This window comes from Tachysurus fulvidraco, chromosome 9 (assembly GCF_022655615.1).
Source record: "Tachysurus fulvidraco isolate hzauxx_2018 chromosome 9, HZAU_PFXX_2.0, whole genome shotgun sequence".
In the NCBI taxonomy this organism is placed as follows: Eukaryota; Metazoa; Chordata; class Actinopteri; order Siluriformes; family Bagridae; genus Tachysurus; species Tachysurus fulvidraco.
In genome coordinates this window covers 15036214-15059006 of record NC_062526.1, presented here as the reverse complement: position 1 = coordinate 15059006, position 22793 = coordinate 15036214, and the positions used below count along the sequence as shown (strand labels likewise).

General features: G+C 38.1%; 1 protein-coding gene across 1 annotated transcript; it reads left to right on the top strand.

The window, feature by feature from the left end:
- Nucleotides 1–8071: 8071 nt before the first annotated feature.
- zfand5a (zinc finger, AN1-type domain 5a) lies at nt 8072–15702 on the top strand. The gene is made up of 6 exons (XM_027141717.2): nt 8072–8295; nt 11028–11186; nt 11523–11613; nt 12192–12298; nt 13789–13905; nt 14426–15702. The coding sequence occupies exons 2-6, from the start codon at nt 11030–11032 to the stop codon at nt 14572–14574; spliced, it is 621 nt and encodes a 206-aa protein (XP_026997518.1). The 5' UTR covers nt 8072–8295; nt 11028–11029; the 3' UTR covers nt 14575–15702.
- The last annotated feature ends 7091 nt before the right edge of the window (nt 15703–22793 follow it).

Below are 22793 nucleotides of genomic sequence, written 5' to 3'. Positions count from 1 at the left end.
TCTTTTGTGCCATTCTGTCCCAATAAACTGTACTATGTGGCACTAAAAGTAAACATCAGTGAGCAAACAATGAAGCACTGTTGCATACAAAATAAAGTCAACTTAAGGATGAATGATCAATAAATGTCAGTCCCAAACGACGTAACATCCAGTGCATTTACTATAGGATGTAAACACCTCTTCCAAAAGTCTCCACAACAAGAAGCTTAAACTACATAAGAGTCAAAAATGGCTTGCTTTCTGTGAAATCCACACAATCTGTTTCCCCTCTCACAGCTTTCTGATCCACCTGATCCTGCTGTGTGTGACAAGCTGTACATGTCTGCCATGTGCAGGTGACTCAGATGTCCTGCAGCATAGGAATTCTGCAAATGGCTACAAATGTAGAAAATCAGCCACTGTGGTGCTATTGTGCTATTTTTTAAGCAGGACAAGTTTGCTTTACTTGGGAATCTTAAACCACACAACTACTTTATTTGAATGTGAAAAACATTTTATCTTTTTTTTTTTTTGGTTTCGGGCTTCTCAATTTTCAAGTTAAAATGTACAGGATTTGGATCAAACACAGGGAGCACGGTGGCTTAGTGGTTAGCACGTTCGCCTCACACCTCCAAGGGTTGGGGGTTCGCGTCCCGCCTCCGCCTTGTGTGTGTGGAGTTTGAATGTTCTCCCCGTGCCTCAGGGGTTTCCTCTGGGTACTCCGGTTTTCTCCCCGGTCCAAAGACATGTATGGTAGGTTGATTGGCATCTCTGGAAAATTGTCCGTAGTGTGTGATTGCGTGAGTGAATGAGAGTGTGTGTGTGCCCTGCGATGGGTTGGCACTCCGTCCAGGGTGTATCCTGCCTTGATGCCCGATGACGCCTGGGATAGGCACAGGCTCCCCGTGACCCGAGAAGTTTGGATAAGCGGTAGAAAATGAATGAATGAATGAATGAATGAATGAATTAATCAAACACACACACACACACACACACAAAGCTAACAAATCTTTCTTTGTATTTGAAGCCAGATGGGTCTGTTTTGTGATGCTTTCAATGCTGTAATTACCAAACAGCTTCTACAAGTTACATTATGCCCACAGCATAATTTCCAATGGCTCTGTGCATTGGAGGAGTGGCTGCTTTTACTGTTTTCATACAATCATTTCATTCCAACAGAGCATCTAGAGTCTAACTGTAGTGTTTAAGGACACCATCTGTGTAGGGAATGTCATTTGAAGGTTTCTGTCTCTCAAACATGCTATTAATGATACATAAGAACTGTATAATAAATAATAATAACTTTTGAGTTCTCTTTTCCAACAAGCCAACAAACAAAACACAGATCTCTGTGTATACTTTACATGATCAAAGATGCCTTGTGGATAGATGACAATTTGGGTTGTGAATCACATTTCAAGTGTCAAATCCCCTATGGGAAAAAAACGTGTGATCACATGAAATGAGAAATGAGGGTGCCTTTCAGGCAAACACCTGAATAACACCATATGTGATGTGAGAAAATCAGATCTGAAAAATTTAAATCAAGTAAAGCAAGGACGCTCATGAAGAAAAACCATCACACATATGACCTTGACCCGATTTGGATCCATTTCAAAATCCAATCAGTTCATCTGCAGATATTACAGATATTATGCATAAAGAGAAAATCTTGGACACATGGACACAATAAAAAAAATTATGTAAAAATAAATAATTCATGAACAAAACAAAATTCACATGTGGAAAATGAAACTATGTGCAACAGATCTAGATAAATAAAAAAAATCATGTGTAAAAATCAGGTGAAAATGACTTGTGAAGAAATTATGTAAAAAAAAAATCATGTGGGTTAAAAATTTATAAAAGATGATATAAAAGAATTATAAAAAAGAATATATTTTTCACGAAATTTTTTTTTCCATGAGAAAATAATTGAATCTTAAAAAAGTCAGAAAATGTATGCATTAAAATCATAAAATCAACTGTAAAAAAAATGTATGCATTAAAATCACATTTGGAAATAAATGTTTAATGTATAAAAGTCTAGTGTTTTACTAATCAGTAATCTCAGTAATAAATTCAAGTGAAATATGACTTAGTCTTGTCTTGCCTGTGAAGGCTCAAAATATTTTTTTCCAACACTATAACATCAATTTCATAAACATGTTGTTTGTAAGGTCCCCACTGCAGCGCAAAAGCATAAATGTTTCTCTCAGTCTAGAGTTATTTAAAAATGCCTAGAAATTTCCATTGTCTACATTTCAAAATACTTCAGCTTCTTATATTTAAAATAACACAGCACGAGTAATGGCAATGCACAGCTGTATTTGCTGTATTTTCAGTCCTTTACGTGTGCTGTTGCCAAATGTGCTAATTGTATAAAAAAAAATTGTGCAGTGTCTAAAAAGACATTTTGTTAGGAACTGTGACTGTGTGCAAGAAAGACCCTTGAGCTGCTTTTATGATGACGCATGAAGCAGCTGGCAATGTTCCAACAATTCCAAGAAGCCTTGTGCTCTTCCATGTATTCACATGATTTCACACACTCACAGTATGTGGAACTGAGATCAGGTTTGTCTCTGTGTGAAGACCAAAACATTAAAAAGTCAATAGCTATCACAACTGTTTCATCTGACAATGCGAGAGGAATATGATTAATTTGATACAGTGCAGCGCGACAGTGCTGACCTACTCTTATATTCTTCTATTAGTTTATGAAAGATGTTCTGACTAGCTGATGAGCTGAATTGGGTGTGTCAGAATGAGGACATTTCTGAATTACACAATACTATGAATACTATGAATACTACTTTGCATGTAATTGGGTCTGAGTGTACATTGACAGGGAAAAAGCTAAGATTAATAGAGCATTGTACATTAGGGAAACTCTTAGTCTAGTCATGTTTCTAGTATGAATGGACTCTTACTAAACAGAGACATGTTTAAAATGAAGAAGTGAAGCAAAGCAGTAAAGAGATAGGGATCTGACTCAAACGAAGCAAGGAGGATGCTGAATAAGGAACAGTGAGAAAGTGATGATGGTGGTGAAGTAATAAAAACAAATTTGGGGAAACCCGACTGTCTCTGATATTAGGTGTGAAATGATCATACTAAATTGTTCTTTAGATTGTTATCAATAAAGGAACTAGCTGTGCTACAAATTCTAAACAGCACTAGCTTAGTTGGTTCTATCTTACACTCTCCTGGACACATCATCAGTGGCGCATCATCAGTCATGTGTAGTGAGGTCATTGTGTGTTTTGGTCTTTCAACATCAGACACCATCACCCAAGGCGACCTAACTACTGTAGGGCGGTCAGGCCCTGGTTTATACCTTGGTATCCCATTTGCCCTTCAGAATCACAAACATGTCTGACACAATATAGCCATCCAATCCTCCCCAGTGACAAAGACTGTAGAAAGCTTACTGGTGTCATTAATGTAGGCTCAGTCTTACTGGTTCTATATGAATATCTCATGCCACAAAAAAATAAAGATGTCCACCAAACACTAACTGGGCTAACAACACAGATACTTTTAGCTACAGTAGTTCTCTTCAATGAATAACAATTACAGAGTTTCCACTCTCATAAGATGTGATTGCATGGAATCTGTTGTGGAATCTGATCTGTTGGCACTCGCTAGTCAACCCCATCTCTTCTCCTTGTGCAAGGCCTTCTACTGTATCAACCTGTTTTATAAACACAGTATATTCACTTTTGACCAAGACGTAGGTCATAGCATTCTGTTATTACAGAATTATGAAGGAAGAATATGTTATACAAATTTTATGCAAAAACATTTTGAAAGCACATAGGTACACATCAGACAATGTTAACCTTAGAAGCCATTAGATAGAGAGAGAGAGAGAGAGAGAGAGAGAGAGAGAGAGAGAGAGAGAGAGAGAGAGAGAGAGAGAGTTAATATTAATATCTCATCTTTGTTATAAACAAAGCAAACAAGGGGTTGCCATGGCAGAAGTGATTATCACACAAATGATAAACATACTGATCATCGCAGAAACAGGCCCAAATTACAAACAAACACCCAAACACACTCACCCTGGAACACCTGCAGATTTTTTTTGTCACTCTCTCAGGTTACATGACCCAAGAGCAATCCAATACACAAAGAAATGCCAAAGCAATCCATTTAACGCTTATGTTCTGGGATACATTTTAAAGCAAAAGTGAAATGATTAGAGAAACATGGACTTGGAATTTGAATACATGTAAATCATTTATATCAGGAAGATTATGTTCATTTTTAGACATAAGTGCATAAGGGCGACACAAATGAAAATAAAAAGGTCTTATGGAGGTGGATGCATATGTTGTGAGGAGTCTGATAAAGATGTGTTATGCTATATATATATATATATATATATATATATATATATATATATATATATATATATATATATATATATATATATATATATGTGTGTGTGTATATATAAAATCTAAAGAAGTATCAGGGTTAATACAACACTAATCTACAGAGTAAACAGAACTTGTAGGTTCAAGACACTAACGGCCCTGCAGTTACCTCAGCACAGTTGAAAAATCACATCATCCTGAGGCTAGATGAGACCAGATGCTGAACAGAGATCAGCTTGAATTCTGAGAAAGAAAACTGCAGCTATATAAACAGGAGAGAAATCATATGAAGCCAATTTGCAAAAAAAAAAAAAAACAGATCCAATTTCATTTTTTAAAACCGACTTGACAATTGCCATACGAGGCCATAAGAGAATGTAATGCAATGGTGGATTTTTTACAATTTAAACACTTCAGTCTCTCTTAAAGAATGTGCTGATGATTTGCTCATTACTGATTACATCTCAAGAAAGGGTTTTGTTTGGCATGAACAGCCAACAGCTTCCTCATTTCAGAACACAGACATTTTTCAGATATGTCTCCCGATCTACCTGATACCACCACTGTGACTTTTCAGCCTTTTTCCCCACTGTTTTATAAAGGTCAGCAAAAAAAATAAAAAAATATTGTGAAAACATTTTATTATGACAGAAAAAGGAGGATAAAGACATCATACTCTTTCCCACAGACATTTCTGGGAATGTCCTTATCTCCTCTGAGGTCTCATCCTGATCAATTTTATGCTTTGTTTTCCTGGGTTTGCTTTTTGTATTCACATTGTAAAATGAGTATTTAATGTTGATGTGAATGTGGCAAAAACATTACTCTCTGTAAATGATAATATATTATACTGTTATTTGGTATACGTATGTGCTTTAGTGAACAAGAAAAGTGAGCCAAAAGTGAAAGACAGTTTATAGCACTGCTCTGGTGAAGCTGAAACTGTGAGGGGTGGAAATATCAGGGGATTTTTCAGGGTGAATATTGTAGCTATTCACCCTGAACAATCCCCTGATTTCCCCAACCCTCACAGCTTCAAACCTTCCCATTATTTTCTGATTGTAGGACAAAACAGCTGGTTAATGGCAAATCGATCATTAGATGGGAAACCACATTCTGTGTCAAGTTCAATCTATTATATTGTCATGTGTAGAATGATGATGCAAAAAATATTGAGACTTTAAGAGTCAACATGTATGCCTTTTGTCTACATTTCAAAGAATCTGACTGCACAAAATCTTTTTAGGTCATTTAAAGTCAGCAAGCTTTTAAAATGATTACTTGCCACAGTATATGATATGATCCCAATAAAATATTGGCCGGATAAAATATTTCATTGTGTAAATATTTAAACTGTGTTATGATACACTCCATCAGAATATATTATAGGATGAAGATCCTTAAATGATATCCTTAAGTGATTAAATAAAATTACTTTGTTCTGCTTTGTCATCAATCACTGTGATCTGGGCTCCTGTGGAAAATGGGCTCACAAACAGAAATAAATAAAAAGGATGATGATTTTAGGGTAATAAGTATATTATCGTTTTTGTTTTTCTACATTGCCACTGTTGTAAGTCAAGTCAAGTTACTTTTATTGTCACATCACCACAGCATATCCAGAAATTGCAGAAACAACATACAGGTGATATTAACAGGTGAAAATGTGCAATATGCTACTACATAGTCAGTGCACACACTGTATTAATAGACATACGTACAGTAGCACTATACAATATATGCAATATGTACTTATATATATATATATATATATATATATATGTGTGTGTGTGTGTGTGTGTGTGTGTGTGTATATATATATATATATATATGTTAAGGTGCAACAGTGTTGAACTTTTGAAGTTAAGTGCAGTGTGTGTCATACCATATTGTGAAAGTATGCTGTAGGGTGTATTAGTTATGACTGTTAATTAGTCTGATAGCCTGAGGGAAAAAGCTATCACTCAGTCGGCTAGTTCGGGATCGGATGCTGCGGAGACGTCTTCCTGAGGGAAGCAGAGGGAGCAGTCTGTGGGACAGGTGGCTGGAGTCATTGATGATCCTCCGGGCTTTGATTATATGCCGCCTGGTGTAGATGTCCTGGAGGGAGGGAAGCTCACCTCCGACGATGTAGCTGGCAGTTCGAATGACCCTGTTCAGAGTTTTACATTTGCCAGCGGTGCTGTTTCCAAACCAGGCAGTGATGCAGCCCGTCAGAATGCTTAGTAGAGCTATAGTGCAGGTGTAGAATGTTCTGAGGATGCTGGGGCTCATTCCAAACTTCCTCAGCCGTCACACTGTAGGATCTCAGTGTCATCATGTCAGACTGTAGGATCTCAGTGTCATCATGTCACACTGTAGGATCTCATCTGTCATCATGGCACACTGTAGGATCTCATGACTGATGCTGGCCTACAAAGCTAAAAATGGACCAGCTCCCTCTTACCTCAAAGCCCTCATCATTCCTCGCACTGCACCCTGCAACCTCCGATCTACCAGCACTGCTCGACTGGTTCCACCATCTCTCAGGGTAAGAGGCAAGTATACTACAAGACTCTTCTCTGTTCTGGCACCAAGGTGGTGGAATGAACTTCCCCTAGAGGTCCGGACAGCTGAGTCACTGGCTATTTTCAAGCGGCGGTTGAAGACCTACTTATTCAGGAAACACTTCAACTAGCACTTCTTTCCTCATCTTTTGCATTTAAAAAAACAAAAAAACAAAAAAAACCTGACACTTTTGCATTACCTTTGAACAAATGTTTTAAACTCATGGTATCTTAAGTATGTAACCTAGTGAGCCAGCATTAATGTATTCAATGTTAGAGATTTAAGCACTTATGTACATCGCTCTGGATAAGGGCGTCTGCCAAATGCTATAAATGTAAATGTAAATCTCATCTGTCATCATGTCACACTGTAGGATCTCAGTGTCATCGTGTCACACTGTAGGATCTCAGTGTCATCGTGTCACACTGTAGGATCTCAGTGTCATCATGTCATACTGTAGGATCTCAGTTGTCATCATGTCACACTGTAGGATCTCAGTGTCATCGTGACACACTGTAGGATCTCAGTTATCATCGTGTCACACTGTAGGATCTCAGTTATCATCGTGTCACACTGTAGGACAAGACGTCAAAATCGGATGCACACAAGAAGATTTGTCCGTGGTTTTAAGTCATCAATCCGTGACACGTTCAGACCCGCATTATCTCTAAAATGGCAGGTAGCAGCAAAGGAAAACCAACTGTAACGTTTTTAGTTTTCTTCCTGCTGACTCGTTTCGACATCTTCCATGAGGTGGTTTGAATTTGTCGCGCTGATTGCGTCGTCCGGTTTGACGCTCCTACTGCCTCTTGTTTTTGACGCTCGTGGTAGATGTCTGTCTTACTGCAGGTAAGTGTCTGAAACCTTCTGACACTGCCAGCACTTAATCGGAGGAAAAATCTGAACGCATCATTTTGCTGTCAGTGACCATGTCAATCCAGCAATCAAAGACTATATATTTTACCCTAAGATTCTAAAAAATTTAAGGATTTTGTCTCAGACGACTAAGTCGTGGCTAAAATCGCACACACTGAGCTCGGGTTTAGTCATCAGTACATATGTCGTAAACGTATCTATTTCTTTAATTGACATTTCCGTTCCGCCTCCTGGACACATCGCGTAACCAATAGCGAGCCAAAACGTCGAGGTGACGTGTTAGTCCCGCCCACTTTACTAAAGAAGGAAACAAACAGCGTGAAAGAAAAGATCGGGAAAGGACAAGAGACTCCGGGAGTAAATTTATCGCCGTCCTCGTCACAAAGCCATCGGAGTGAGAAAAAAAAAAAACAAAAAACAAAAAAAACAGGAGCAGAGCTCGCTAAATTTATAAAATCTCTACCTTGATTCTACAATCGACATCGATTATAAGTTGAGAACCGACCTATAGGTAAGTGTGATGTGGTCCTGTGTCTATTTTAAATATATTATTCTCGACAGGAAAAGCTCGATTAACGACGGTTTGCTGACGTGTATTAAAAACGAAAGACCTTTAGAGAGAGATGATCACACACACGAAGGTGTGTTTAATGTTTATATGTGAATATATAAGGTGTTTTTCGACGGGTGGACCCTGTAGAGACAAAAGTCAACTAGTCAGCACCACCATTATAAATAATTGGACATGACTTGTCTGGGCAAAAACACAGGACATGAAACCCTGGCTAACTTCCCTCGTAGATTGAGACGTGTTGACATTGGATTGTCCTCAAAATGTGCTCTTTAATCCGTGTATAGTCTATAAATCCTACGCTTACTGAGAATTCGTCTTTCGTTATCGAGGTGGTGAATAGCTAGTCTGCTAACCAACTAATCCTCTTATCGTCTATTGTTTTGTTCGATTAGTTAGCTACATGGCTAAATGCTAGCTGCTTTGTTAGATTTTTGGGGACAGAAAAAAAGACAGTTTGGTTTTAGTATAACATATGTTGAGAAACACTTAGCTTTAACCAACCCGAACAAAACAGTTTTCGTGTTAGTCAACTAGCGAACTGACTGAAGTGAAAAGGAAGTGCTACTGTAACAAAGAAACAAATACTTGTGTGAGTTGAGATGAATAACCAGGCCAGTCAGCACTACAAACTAACCCCTAAACTATTTTTAATTATTAATATATACGGAGTTCTGATTTTTTTTGTTCCCGTTTGTAAAAATTAGGTATGAGGTATCTCCTTACCGAGTTGCTAAGCAAACCTGGCTGGTGTTTCAGTTAGCTGAACAAACCACAAACATTAGCACGTAGCATTAGCGCTTCTCTTTATTCTAGTTTTGTCCTGTCACAGTTAAGCTAAAGCTTTTGGGGATTTATTCACCCAATAACTGGCATCTGAAGGGTATAATATATCTGTATGATATATAAAATATTAATATAAATCGTGTCATCTTTCGGATTATTTATCGTTCAGACAGGAGCTATATCTTGCTTTTTTTTATTCGTGGACCGTTGCCGTGCGCGAGACGTATCTTTTTAAAAACCTAGCAGCAGCAGATAATTTCACTGTATACTTTCACACGATTCGTATTACCTCGGCTGTGAAACTTGGGTGGAATTGAGTGCCGCTTATCGCCTACTACAGGCACCATTTCATGTTAAGTGTGGGCGAGACGACCAAAAAAAGTGACATCACAATAGTCACGATATGCGACTCCACTGTTCCAAACATTGTTCTAGAGAAAAGTAGCTAACGCATGCCCAGAAACTAGCTGGATGACGTCACACCCCAATTTGTATACTACTTATTCATCATGATCTTTGGCGTATCAAATTACAAATTATGGCACACGAAGAAGGTTGTGTGTCTTTCACTACAAAAAAAGAGAGCCGTTTATCAGAATGGGAACTGTTAGATTATAGTTTTTTTTTGTTTTTTTGTCTTTATAAAAATTAGTCCTCTTTGGTCAGGGCATCACAGACCAAATGTTTGTGCATGTACAAAAACAATATACTGTATTAAGAATGTAGCCAAAAAAATAGTCATGACGGAAACAGTTACTCACTTGTAGTACTTGATATCTCCAAGAGTTCAAAGCAAAAATGTGGGTTAGGAAAATCAGTGGTTGTTGATTGGTCATGGGGAACAGTGGTGATCTGTGATTGGTCATGGGGAACAGTGGTGATCTGTGATTGGTCATGGGGAACAGTGGTGATCTGCGATTGGTCATGGGGAACAGTGGTGATCTGCGATTGGTCATGGGGAACAGTGGTGATCTGTGATTGGTCATGGGGAACAGTGGTGATTGGTCATCACTCATGTAGTATGGCAGGGGGGGTGGGGGGTCCCTAAAAAGTCCCCAAATCTAACACACTATACAAGATCCAGGGTTCCCAGTTGTTTTCAGAAGAGAGCTAGTGCATGCACAGAAAAACACCAGATGAAGTCACAATTTGTTGGTAATTAACAAACAGATGTTGCATGTTCATTTTTTTTGTCATTATCATTTTCATAATTTAAAAAAGGTAGATTTTCTGTGTTTCATCAGAATAGGGAATATTATTCCACTGCAGTTAAATCCTGGAGTCTGATTGGACAGAAGTTCTAACACTAATGATAGCTGTAATTCAGCCAGTTACTTTTTAGAAACTTTGTAGATATCAAAGTACATCACCGCAGCTTTTGTGGTTAACTCACTTATTTTATTAGGCAGGTACAGGATCTAGATTGTAAACTGCAGGTTGAAGGATGTGGTGTCCAGCTTGGTCAAAGTAAAACAAATGTGCGCTAATTACAAACATGTTTACAGGAACATAGTGATTTGAGAGATCTTAGTCACCGCAGGGAAACATCATGCAAATGGTTGGAGTAAGCAGTCTATCTTGAATTAATTGTTACCAAAAGAAATGAAGCTAGACAGAATCAGCATAGTCACCAATCCATGTCTTAACAAAGGTTTTAAATTGCACATATTTTACACTAAATTTCTAAAAGAAAAAGAAATGCCACAAATTATGTAAATCAATTTAAACCAGATTATTGAAACACTATGAATGTTTCCAGTTTATTCCATATTGATATCATATTAGTGATTTTTATTTTATTTATATATTAATTACAAGTTTGCCATAAGCTACATGAGAGATATCATCTCTCTTTCTCTCTCCCACAAAAATGATCTTTCCTACAGCAATGGCCCAGGAGACCAATCAGAGCCCGGTTCCTATCCTGTGCACCATGGGTTGTGGTTTCTACGGCAACCCTAGGAATAATGGCATGTGCTCTGTGTGCTACAAGGAGAACCTGAGTCGACAGCAGAGCAGCGATCGCAGCCCGGTGAGCCCTCTGGGTAAGTCACACAGCAATATTATAAAAAGAAAATGACCTGGTGCTTCTGACTATCACAAAGAGAGTCTAAGGAGTAAAATTGGTAGGCAGGATGACCTGCTCTGTCCCTACACTGTCAATCACAGTGATGCTAGCGAATCACACATGTCTGTCCTGTATGTGGAAGAGGCTAGACTGCTTCTGTCCTTCACATGCCTTTTCTGGTGTGTTTGCATAGTGGAAGACGTTTATGTTTAAAGTCCCTCAGGCCGATTGAATTAAATTAAAACGTACAGAAGTTTTACAGTAGTGCTGCTGTTTGCAGTTAATCAGTCATGTACTTTCCTTCCTGGAGCAGCAGGCAGCCCTTCATCTGAGATGGCGGCCATGCAGAGACTAGATGGAAGCCTAAACAAAGCGGAGGCGACGTGCGCAGAATCAGCGTCAGAGTGAGTTTCTCTGTACAAAAGATGCCCATTTGTCCGTATCAGCCTGTCTGCAGTTTCTTTATTTTCTGCTCCTAAAAATTTCTTTCTTTTAATTTGTACTTGGTCCGTCTGTCTTTCACATTTATAAGTAGACAGAAACAGTGTTGAAGTTAGAATTTTTTTAATGCTACAGTTTAAGAAAAGGTATTTCAGAGACGCAATATATCCCAATAAATAATCTGAAAATGATTGACATTTCTAAAAAATAGTCTTTCTACCTGTAGAGTCCTGCTTTAGATAAAATATGATGTCACTATGGCTCTGTGCCACATTTTGATTTTCCGTCTAAAGAAACCCATCTCTTGGTAATGAAAATAGGCGTAACTATAATAACAGTGTAAAGAATAAATCTTAAGAAAATCACACCAATAGAAAACTACCTTCTACACATGGGTGCCTGTGTGCACATTGTGTTCATTGAGGCCTCTGACTGAGAAAAGCCTCTTGTAATGGTCAGGTGCTTTGGGTCTTTGCCAGCAGCTGTGCATGTGGTTGTGTGTGTATCAAAGTCAGCGGAAAATACTGTGCTGTTTCCTCAGAGGCATGTTGGCCGCAGCCTCCCTGCCTGTCACACAACAGATGACGGAGATGAGCATTTCCAGAGAGGAGAAAAGCCCGTCTCCTACACCGCACATTGCGGAAGCAGGTATTGTCTTTATTTAGCGCTTAAACAACAAACGAAGTTTGGTTATTGACACTGTTGTAGCCAGTGGGAAATGACTAGTCCTCATGCCTCTTAGTTTGTGACCAGCCAATCAAGAGAGCCTGTTTGTTTTAGTGTTCTCCTCCAAGAATGTTCAACTGTATCCTGGGTCACGTTCCTCTCATGCTTTTATTTTCATTTTGTTTATCTTGTCTCTGTCTTTCTCATTTAGGCTCCTGAGTCTTCACCCAGCATCATAACACCATCTTTTGTATAAAGAGTCAATGCAAATAAAAATTGTTAGAGGAAGCATGTCTTAACCCTCAGCCCTCCCATTAAGCTCGCTAGCATTTACACTGTTTAGATAATAAAGAGAAAATTGGCAACATATTGAAAAAATATCAAGTGAAGCAAAAGTACTTACAAACATTCACATCACTTTTCTTCAGCTCTTTTATATTGCTGTAGTAAAAGTGAGTGTATGTGTTCTCTGCACTGTTACAGAAAACTTTATTTGCAACCGTTAAAGAAGATTTAACATTTAACTGTAGGTTCCAGAGGTCCAAAATACTTCCCTTTTTTTGTTCCCTCTCTTTCTTTCTCTCTCTCTCTCTCTCTCTCTCTCCCTCCTCCCTTCTGTCTCCACCCCTCCTTCCTGTATATTTGGTTCCTGCTGTGGTGTGCCTTTCAGGCACATACCTGTGAAATTGTAGCCTCGTCCCAAATCTCATTCCAAACTCTTGGTATGTTTTTTTTTTTCTTTCTTCTTCTTCTCTCTCCTTATAGTCATCCACAACATAACACTGGAGTTCAGGACAAAAGGCTAATGGTCTTTTTTTGGCAGCCAGTGGATTTCCATCAGCCATGATTCTAGTGATCTTCAGCTGCCACACAGACGCACTGATAATATCCTGTAGGATATTTGGGAAAGACAATAAAATTTTTCCCTCAATGATGGCAACAAGATGCCTCAAATTTTGATACTTAACTACTGGGATGATGATGTCATTGTATGTGGTGCCCTTTTTAAATGCTGTGTTTTCTTTCCAAATACCTCAGTATTTTCTCAGTAGTTCCGGAGTGTCAAAGCAATCTCTGCAAACTTAAGGCACATGGCATTTTTTTGTGTCATAGACTCATGAACTGTAATGTTACCCAGTTTCAATGATTTTTCAGGTCTTTAACTCCAGGTTTTTGGATGTCTAGCTTTTCTAACACTGGACAGATGAATATCTACACTCCTTTAGATACCTTTCTAACCCTTTGTTGCAATGGTTCACATCAGTAGACACTTCTTTTTTGTCATCTAGGTTTCCATCCTATACTGTGAATGCTTGAATGCTCTGTTTACTATGCTTAAGAACAATAATTTCTGTGTTACTGGTTTAAACAGATTGTCATTGTTGATTATTTCTGTAACAGCTTTTCTTGATGTGCATAAGCTGAAGGGAAACCTGTTTATAATCATGTTTGTGGACTTCCCTTTCCCACAGTCATTAGCCAGCCAACTTCCTCCTGCTCACCTCTCAGCGATGTGGCTAAGAGTCCAGACTCGGACAAACCCAAAAAGAACCGCTGCTTCACTTGCCGCAAGAGGCTCGGACTCACAGGTTAGCGTGCCCTAAGGAATCATGGGTAATGCGGTAGCATTTAAGGCAAGAGACAACATAAGAAAATGTGTATCTAGCTAAGTTATTTCATTTATTTATTTATCTATCTATCTATTTATTTATTTTAAAAAAACTCAGATTTTTCCAAAAAAATTACCTTTATTTGGATATTTGTCTTTTAATTATACAAATGAGGCATATGCTTAATTTTGATGTTGCTTGATTTGTTGCATAAAAAAGGTATTATATTCACTTTGAAGACACTCTTGTGAATTCCAGTGGAATATTAATAAAACATTTTGATTAACAAAAAATCTAAACAAACTCACTAAATCTGTCTGACTGGATGAAAACAGTGAAGTTTGGCTATTTTTATTTAAGAGATGATGATGTTCAAACCAGTCTCAATTCAATCTTTAAATGTCAAGATATGTTTTCTCAGATGTTTTCTACACCGTTTTCCTGTTCTAAGCTTTTATATCTTTTTGAATAACGAGATGTCCGTGCATGTGTGTCACAGGTTTCGACTGCAGGTGCGGTCAGCTCTTCTGTGGCATCCACCGCTACTCAGACAAGCACAACTGCACGTACGACTATAAAGCCGAGGCGGCCGCCAAAATCCGAAAAGAAAACCCAGTGGTGGTGGCCGACAAGATCCAGAGAATATAAAGCACGGAAAGACACGAATTATTGAGCTACAACGGATAAACGGACTTATGTGTTTTTTGCTATTAAGAAAAAAGAAGGCGGGGGGAAAATACAGTGCTGTGTGACGACCATGCATTAATTACCGTTTGGTTTTAAATATTCATAGTTTTTTTTCTTCTTTTTTTTGAGATGCTTTTGCCTGCTGTGCCAGCTCTTTGCCATAGTTTTGCTTTGTTTCAGGGAATGGTAAGATATAAGTAATACTTATAACTGCATCAAAAATGGAAATCTGAGGCTCATCGTTTATATCTAAAGCTGATCTTGTTCATAAGTATTGGATCATCGCCTTTTTAGAAATCGCATGGTTTGCCAAAATGAGGTTGTGCAATTTAGCGTCGTTAGCAGGGAGTTCTCTGACTTTTTTTTTTTTGTGCTGTTCTACAACTGGTTTTCTTCCAGTCTGGATTAGTAGACAATTTCTTCCTCGATCTTTCTCTTCAGCCTGTACAGTAAAAGGTCAAACAGATCGATTTTCTACCTAGGCTGCCTGTCCTGGTCATCAATCATTCATCCCTTTTCCCCATAACAATTTCAGAATGTGAACATAACTACTGTGAGCCGCTGGCAGGTGGATGGACGGCGGAGATCCAAAGGGCACCACCGTTGTCGTTCGAGCTTCTTTCACGGCACAATAGATAACTATGGGGTTGTGTTTTTTGTTTTGCATTCAAATGCAGTTATTTAGGCATTTATTTGGTGTTTGTGCATGTGCGTGAGTGTAAGCGTGCGTGAGTGTGAGCGAGAGGGAGTGAGAGTGTGTGGGAGTGAGGGAGGGAGCGAGAGACATGCAGTCAGTTACATTTGGACATTTGATGCTCCACATCCAGATCAGTGTTTTGTTATGTGTGTGAGCACTAGCACCTGTAACTGAACTCCTCTGTGTGTGTGTGTGTGTCTGTGTGCTGTGACGGCCCCGGGAAACCGTATGTATCTGTTTTTGAGTTTTAATTTCAGATGTTAGTTATATGCAAATTTGTAGAAAAGAAAAACCTGTTCATATTTATGTACTGCATTTTATTGATTGTTACTTTTGCCATTAATGCAAAAAATTATATTGTATATAAAAATGTACAGAATAAAATTAAAAATTAATCACTCTGTCCTGTTTTTCTCGTATGTCTGTATATTAAATGATCTAGTTCCTGTTTGTCTATACATACAGTCTGTGTGTGTGTGTGTGTGTGTGTGTGTGTGTGTGTGTGTGTGTGTATATATATAATGTATATGTATGTATGTGTGTGTATATATATATATATATATATATATATATATATATATATATATATATATATATATATATATATACACATATGTGTGTGTGTGTGTATATATATATATACACGTGTGTGTGTGTGTATATATATATATATATATATATATATATATATATATATATATATATATATATATATATATATATATGTATATACACACACGTGTATATATATCAAATTATTTCATGTTATTCTTATTACAGAATCCTGATCCAAGATTAGTTTTGCTGTTCTCAAAGTTTTTTCCTTGTAGGATACTCACATCTTGTTCAAATTTTATGATAAACTGCAAATTATGTATATTTTCCCTTTTTTCATCTTCCAAGACACTGTTCTCCTCCACTATGCATAAAAAACAGGCAGCTAATGTTTCTCCACCTTACTAGATCACAGGTTCCTGATCATCCTCTCATTATCTGAGATGTTGCTTGTTTTGAGATATGATTAAATGCAGTTCTCGTTCTTCTTGCTGAACGGTGGAGACGCTGTTATCTTCCTACACCCCCCCCCCCCACACAATTGCATATCCCATTATAGAAGTCTTCTATTCCTCTTATATCACCAAAAATGATATTTATATTAATTAATAATACTTATCCATTTATAGTTGCATTTAATGTTCTGGAATATCTGCTCGAAACACTTTAGGACCCTATGGCTTACATTACAGTAGCTATAAATAATCATCCCCTCACCAGTGGGTGTTTTTATGCCTCTGGGTTTGTTGCATTTATATGAAATTATCCCCGTAAGCTTCAGATGAACTGATCACAGCAAGGTCAAACGTTTGAAATGTCTTTAATAGCTTCCTGCTGAAAGTAGATTTTAACAGCTTAATGCTTACTTTATTAGAGATATTCTTGTTGCTTGTGCCTTTGAATGAACTTATTTTTTTTCTCAAGTCAAAAAACTACGCTGAAAACGCAAAGTACTCTGTCGTGAAGACTTTAGTGTGGTGGAAAAACCCCCACATTTAATTTAATTTAATTTAATGTATTTATTTATTTATTTATTTATTTATGTATTATAGTTTTATTAAGCATTTCCTCAAGTCCCTTTCAATGAGATAATATAAAAACAATAATACTATTATATGCATATATATAATAACAATATATAATATACCCCTGATGTTACACAAAACCTTCAGGGGCATATTAGGATGCTAGATGACTCAAGTATTGTTAATACCAGCTTTAAATGGATGCAAATAAAACGCAAAAAGTACTATGTGACAGGTTCTCTAACAGCAACAGATTGTTTAATTGTAGAACCATCCTTAATGAACACAGCAAACGTTTAGAGAGACCTCTCAAGATAAGAAATACGTACAGGTGTCTTGACAGCTGTCTAAAGGCTTTAGCTGCTGTTGTCAGGAAGGAGCTTGTTTAACAATGTGTAACTGACCTAGGAACAGCTGGAGAGGTGAGTGTCAGCAGGTGCTAATTTCACACATATACATACAACAGTGCTAAAAATGTTTGCTTTAAGACCTGCACCTCTTCTAAATTAAAGATGAGATCAGTTGTTAGCTGTTTTTATTGAGTTATGATCCAGTTGGGGGGCATGGTGGCTTAGTGGGTAGCACGTTCGCCTCACACCTCCATGGTCGGGGTTCGATTCCCGCCTCCGCCTTGTGTGTGTGGAGTTTGCATGTTCTCCTCGTGCCTCGGGGGTTTCCCCCGGTACTCCGGTTTCCTCCCCCGGTCCAAAGACATGCATGGTAGGTTGATTGGCATCTCTGGAAAATTGTCCGTAGTGTGTGAGTGAATGAGAGTGTGTGTGCCCTGTGATGGGTTGGCACTCCGCCCAGGGTGTATCCTGCCTCGATGCCCGATGACGCCTGAGACCCGAGGTAGTTCGGATAAAGCGGTAGAAAATGAGTGAGTGAGAGTGATCCAGTTGTTTTTATACTGTTGCTGGTATGCCACTGTCTCTGTGCCTTAGGAGTCGTAGCTGATCTGGGGTCACTTTTTTCTTCACAGATAACCCTATTCCAAGAAAAGTGCCCATATTTTCCAAAGCTTTGTGTATGAGATGTCTGAAACGTCTTCTACTGTAAACGGATTCAAAGAGCTTTAGAATGAATGGAGAATATTCTTTCCTAACATTACCTTTCATCGCAACAAGTTAGGATGCAATGGGATTTTGAACTAAATGACTACAAATCCTGAAAAATGAGGGTAGTTGTGTTGTGGTTAAGAAAAGTTACAAATACAGCCAGAACTGCTGGGAATGTTTTGTGCAATGATGTGCATTTCGAATGGCAAACCAGAACAAAACCAAGCAACCAAATGCAACATATAAGATATCATAAAACTGCAATCCACTACGGAAGGGATAAACACCTGACAATCAATTATGGAGATCAACACAATACCATAGTAACAAAATCTAAGGGTTTAATTCCTCATAGCTGAGCTAACAATTTTAAACAACAATTTTATCCTGTTATAGTTATGTTCAATATTCTGGAAGTTTTTTGTTTGTTTGTTTTTTAGGGGGAAAGGAATTCATTTAGCTTGGAATGTTTTAAAGTTCTAATACTGGAGACCAAAAACATTCCAAAAACATTCCTTCCAGAAGAGTTCACCATATCAAAATTGTACAAAGTTTGTTTTAGACTCTGTGTAAGTTATTAGAGATATTTTCACTTGATCCCCTTACTGACAAACATGGTCCATTACTTGCCATAATGAGGTTTGGGTACTGCAGTGGGATTGCATCGTTAACATGCAGCAGGTCAGTGAAAAGGACAAGACGGCTGTGGGAAAAATTACAGAGTGATTACTGCTGGTGAAACAGGGCTTACTTTCTCATTGTCCCACATAAACTCACTTACTTAATCCTTATTACACCAGTCAGAGGATGGATGCAGGCCGTGGCTTCCATGTTTGACAGTATGGGTCATGTGAGGGAAGGGGGACAGGAAGAAGAGATTAACACTGGGGACTACTACTAGGCAGCGTACACTAGGAATCGTTTCCAAGATTAATACATTTATATGGCTTTTGAAAAAAATGCAAATGTTCCAATGTGATTAAACAAAGCAGCATTTTCAGTAACAGAGTGGGTTAGATTAGATGGGAATACAGCAGATTTGCAATATCCACTGAAACTAAAACATGTCCTCCTCACACACACACACACACACACACACACACACACACACACACACGCACACACATGAAGTGTTGTGGGAGTGGAGGTTGATCCCCTACTGAGACTGTTCAAAGTGTGCATCTCTTATCCTTAGATGAGATTAGTGCGTGTGTGTGTGTGTGTGTGTGTGTGTGTGTGTGTGTGTGTTTGTGTGTGTGTCTGTGTGTGTGTGTGTGGGACATGATTTCAGATCTTGATGTGTCAATAGGTTTTACCAGAAACAGAGGATTTCCTTTTGGTTATTATGGTTAGATTTAGCTGAAGGTATACTATATAAAATAATATATAATTTCAATGGAAGGCGTGTGTGTGTGTGTGTGTGTGTGTGTGTGTGTGTGTGTGTGTGTGTGTGTGTGTGTGTGTGTGTGTGTGTGTGTGTGTGTGTGTGTGTTCTTAGAGACAGAAGTCTTAGAGGAACACACTATTAAAAATCTGTTTCATCACTAAGTCAGAGTCAGAGACTGAGATGAAAATTGATGTTGCTGTAATTGTGAATGCCACATTATAACTCCACCCACAATACATTTGGGCTTGAGACTCCACCCACTTGCATATATTCCAGTCATGATTTGTTGTGTTTTTTTTATTCTGTCTCTATTGTGTGCTCATGCACATGCACCTGCACGAACAAACACACACACGCACGCACACACACACGCACGCACACACGCACGCACGCACGCACGCACGCACTCTCTCACACACACACACACACACACACACACACACACACACACACACACACACACACACACACACACACACACACACACACACACACACTTTATATTCAGTTGATATGATTATGGTAGTAACAAAGTTTCTAAGTGTATGCGTGCTTCTGAGTCCTTAATCTTGCACGCATACTAAGCCTAATGGTGACAGACAAGGACACAATGTACTACCAAAGCACAGTACTACTCTCTCTCTCTCTCTCTCTCTCTCTCTCTCTCTCTCTTACACACACACACACACACACACACACACACACACACACACACACACACACACACACACACACACACACACACACACACACACACACACACACACACACGTTGCCAGCACTGAGCTGTCTGTAAAGCCTGTGTTGTTCAGTGTAACTTAACTGCTGGTTAGAGAGCTCCAATAGCTACTTTCATCCATTTCCATTCTACCATCTATAGCACAATTTATCTAGAAGGTTTATTTAGAAGGTTTTCAATTTACTTTTAAATTTTTTACATACGTATTATTATTATTTTTTTGTTAAGCTCATCTTGTTGACTCTGTGTACTGGAAGCGTATGACACTACAACAAATTCTTTGTATGTGCAAGCATTCTTGGGAATAAAGCTCTTTCTTCTTTCTTTTCTTTTTCTTCTTCTATATGTTTAGCAAACACCTCGAGTAGAGGCATAGAGGCGCTCATACACACACTTCCCAAAGAAAGGGAGGCTAAACACAAACACTGTTAAACAAATGCAAGTTAGAAAGATGAGAGTATGAGATATATGCATAATTACATTATTATGCTTAAATAAACTGGAAGACTTGTTTTATTTATATAAATGTATATGTACATGGTAATATTATATAAAACTCCTCACTTATTCACTGCAATCCATTCTTCTTCTTCCTCCTCATTATTATTATTATTATTATTATTATTATTATTATTATTATTATTATTATTATTATTATTATTATTATTATTACTGTAGATATCACATTATGTAATACTACTAATATTACTAATCTAAAAAATATTATTAAATACTTTTCTATCATAGTATAATTCACTCAAATGTTCATGTAAACATGACCTTATAAGCTCTCTTATATACACAACAATATATGCTATTTACAAGCCTAAAAGAGAAACTCAACATAATAGAAACATCAAAAGGAAATCTGAAATTCTGAAAGTATTTAAAATACACCAAAACACTAAAATAAATATACTGAAGATATACAAAATACAAAAAGAATAGGTTATTTGTACAAATGGTTTGGTAAAGATGTTCTACTTTGGATGCACATCGTTAACTTTAACAATAAAAAGCATGACCTTTTTCTATAATTCATTAAACATTCTGTTGGGTGTTTGGTAGTTTTTTGTGTAACCTAAGCTCTGAGACTAAAGACTGAAGTTTCTCCTTCTCAGTGAGACATTTTAAGTCCTTTGTAACAATGCATGCCATTTCATTTTTTAATCAGCAATTAACTTTCTTATAGCTAGCTGGCTAGCATTAGCAGTGGAGATTAGAGGCATGCATAAATACAGTTTATAAAAAAAAATCTACACACTCCTGTTAAAAATCTTGCCCTGAGTTTTCATTTACTCCCACCTCACAACTCTAAATTGCACCTACATGTGAATGAGTTTGTGTGTGTGTGTGTGTGTGTGTGTGTGTGTGTGTGTGTGTGTGTGTGTGTGTGTGTGTGTGTGTGTGTGTGTGTGTGTGTGTGTGTGTGTGTGTGTGGTGCCATGTGAGGAACTAAAATATTTCCACTAAGGCTCTGGGGTTACAGGCTCCAGCATAACCCCAAGGCTTGTATCAGTTTAAGACCCTTGTCCTTCCTTTTCCAGGGATAGCACCAAATCCAAACCTATTTTATACTTAATACAAGACCTGCTCCTTTCCCAGTCTCAGCTCCCTTTCTACTGTTAGTCTCATTGCCCAGTGATTGTCCCAGGCCCTGAAAATTCCTCCATGTTAAATTTCCTGTGCCATTCTCCCCAACTATCATCCCAGGTTTTGCCCCATCTCCAATTTATTGCAATTCTTCTACTTCTGTACTTTGTATTCCCAGGTCCTGATCCTGTGTCTGTACTCAAAAACCTGCATCTTCATAAATATCCAACCAAAGATCAAGTCTCCCAAGTATTAGTCCTAGGTCCTTAGTATTCCTAAATATCAATCAGTCTCAGTAACTGCTCCTTTCTGAGTGTCAGTCTCAGGAACTATTCCTTCCCAATTGTTAGTCTCAAGTCCTGATCCTGCCCCTCCATGTTTCCCTGATCTTTCCAAAAGGCACTATTGGTCTGAATATTCCTGGCTGCTCCGTTTCTTGTAGCAATCCCAGGTTCTGAACATTCCCCAGGGTCAATCCCTGACCTTTCTCGCCCTGCCTGTATTAGTCCCAAGCTCTGCTCTGATACTGATTCATCCTAATAACCAATCCCAGATCCCAATCTTTTCTAGAAAATGTTCACAGCATAAGGAAATCCAAATCAAAGGTTCCAAACTACCAGAAATGTCTTCAAATTCAGGAATCATTTTTCTGCAGAACCAGTCCAAGCTGTTTGGATAACTCAACCCCATTTCAGTCTATTCCCTGTGTCAATTTTCCAGATCCTTTTTTACTGGAGGTTCCGTACTCATTCTCGCGTTTTATTCCACAAAATCAGGTTTAATTGTTTTTCCAGTGCCACTTCACATTGAGTGTCAGAATCAGGCTTCGGAGCTTTTCCCATGTCAGAAGCCACTTAGGACCCTGGAGCAAAATGTATTTAATGGCTTTCTGACCCAAGTTATACTCTTGTATAGAGCAATAAAAAATGTATAATACAAACATAAATTATAAATTGCTCTCCATAATGCCATTCTTTGACTTTTCTGAAATCCAAAACCTTTTCAAATAGCTCTCCATTATGACACTGAAAAGATTTACAGAGACAAGGTTAGGTTTAAGATTCCTTCCATATCAGTTTTCGGATTGATGGTTGTTAATTTTATCAGCTAAATAATTTAGAGAAAT

Coding starts and splice junctions, on each gene's coding strand:
- zfand5a (XM_027141717.2), top strand. CDS start 11,030: ATGGCCCAGGAGACCAATCAGAGCCCGGTTCCTATCCTGTGCACCATG. Junction 11,187..11,522: donor CAGCCCGGTGAGCCCTCTGG/GTAAGTCACACA, acceptor TTCCTGGAGCAG/CAGGCAGCCCTTCATCTGAG. Junction 11,614..12,191: donor TGCGCAGAATCAGCGTCAGA/GTGAGTTTCTCT, acceptor CTGTTTCCTCAG/AGGCATGTTGGCCGCAGCCT.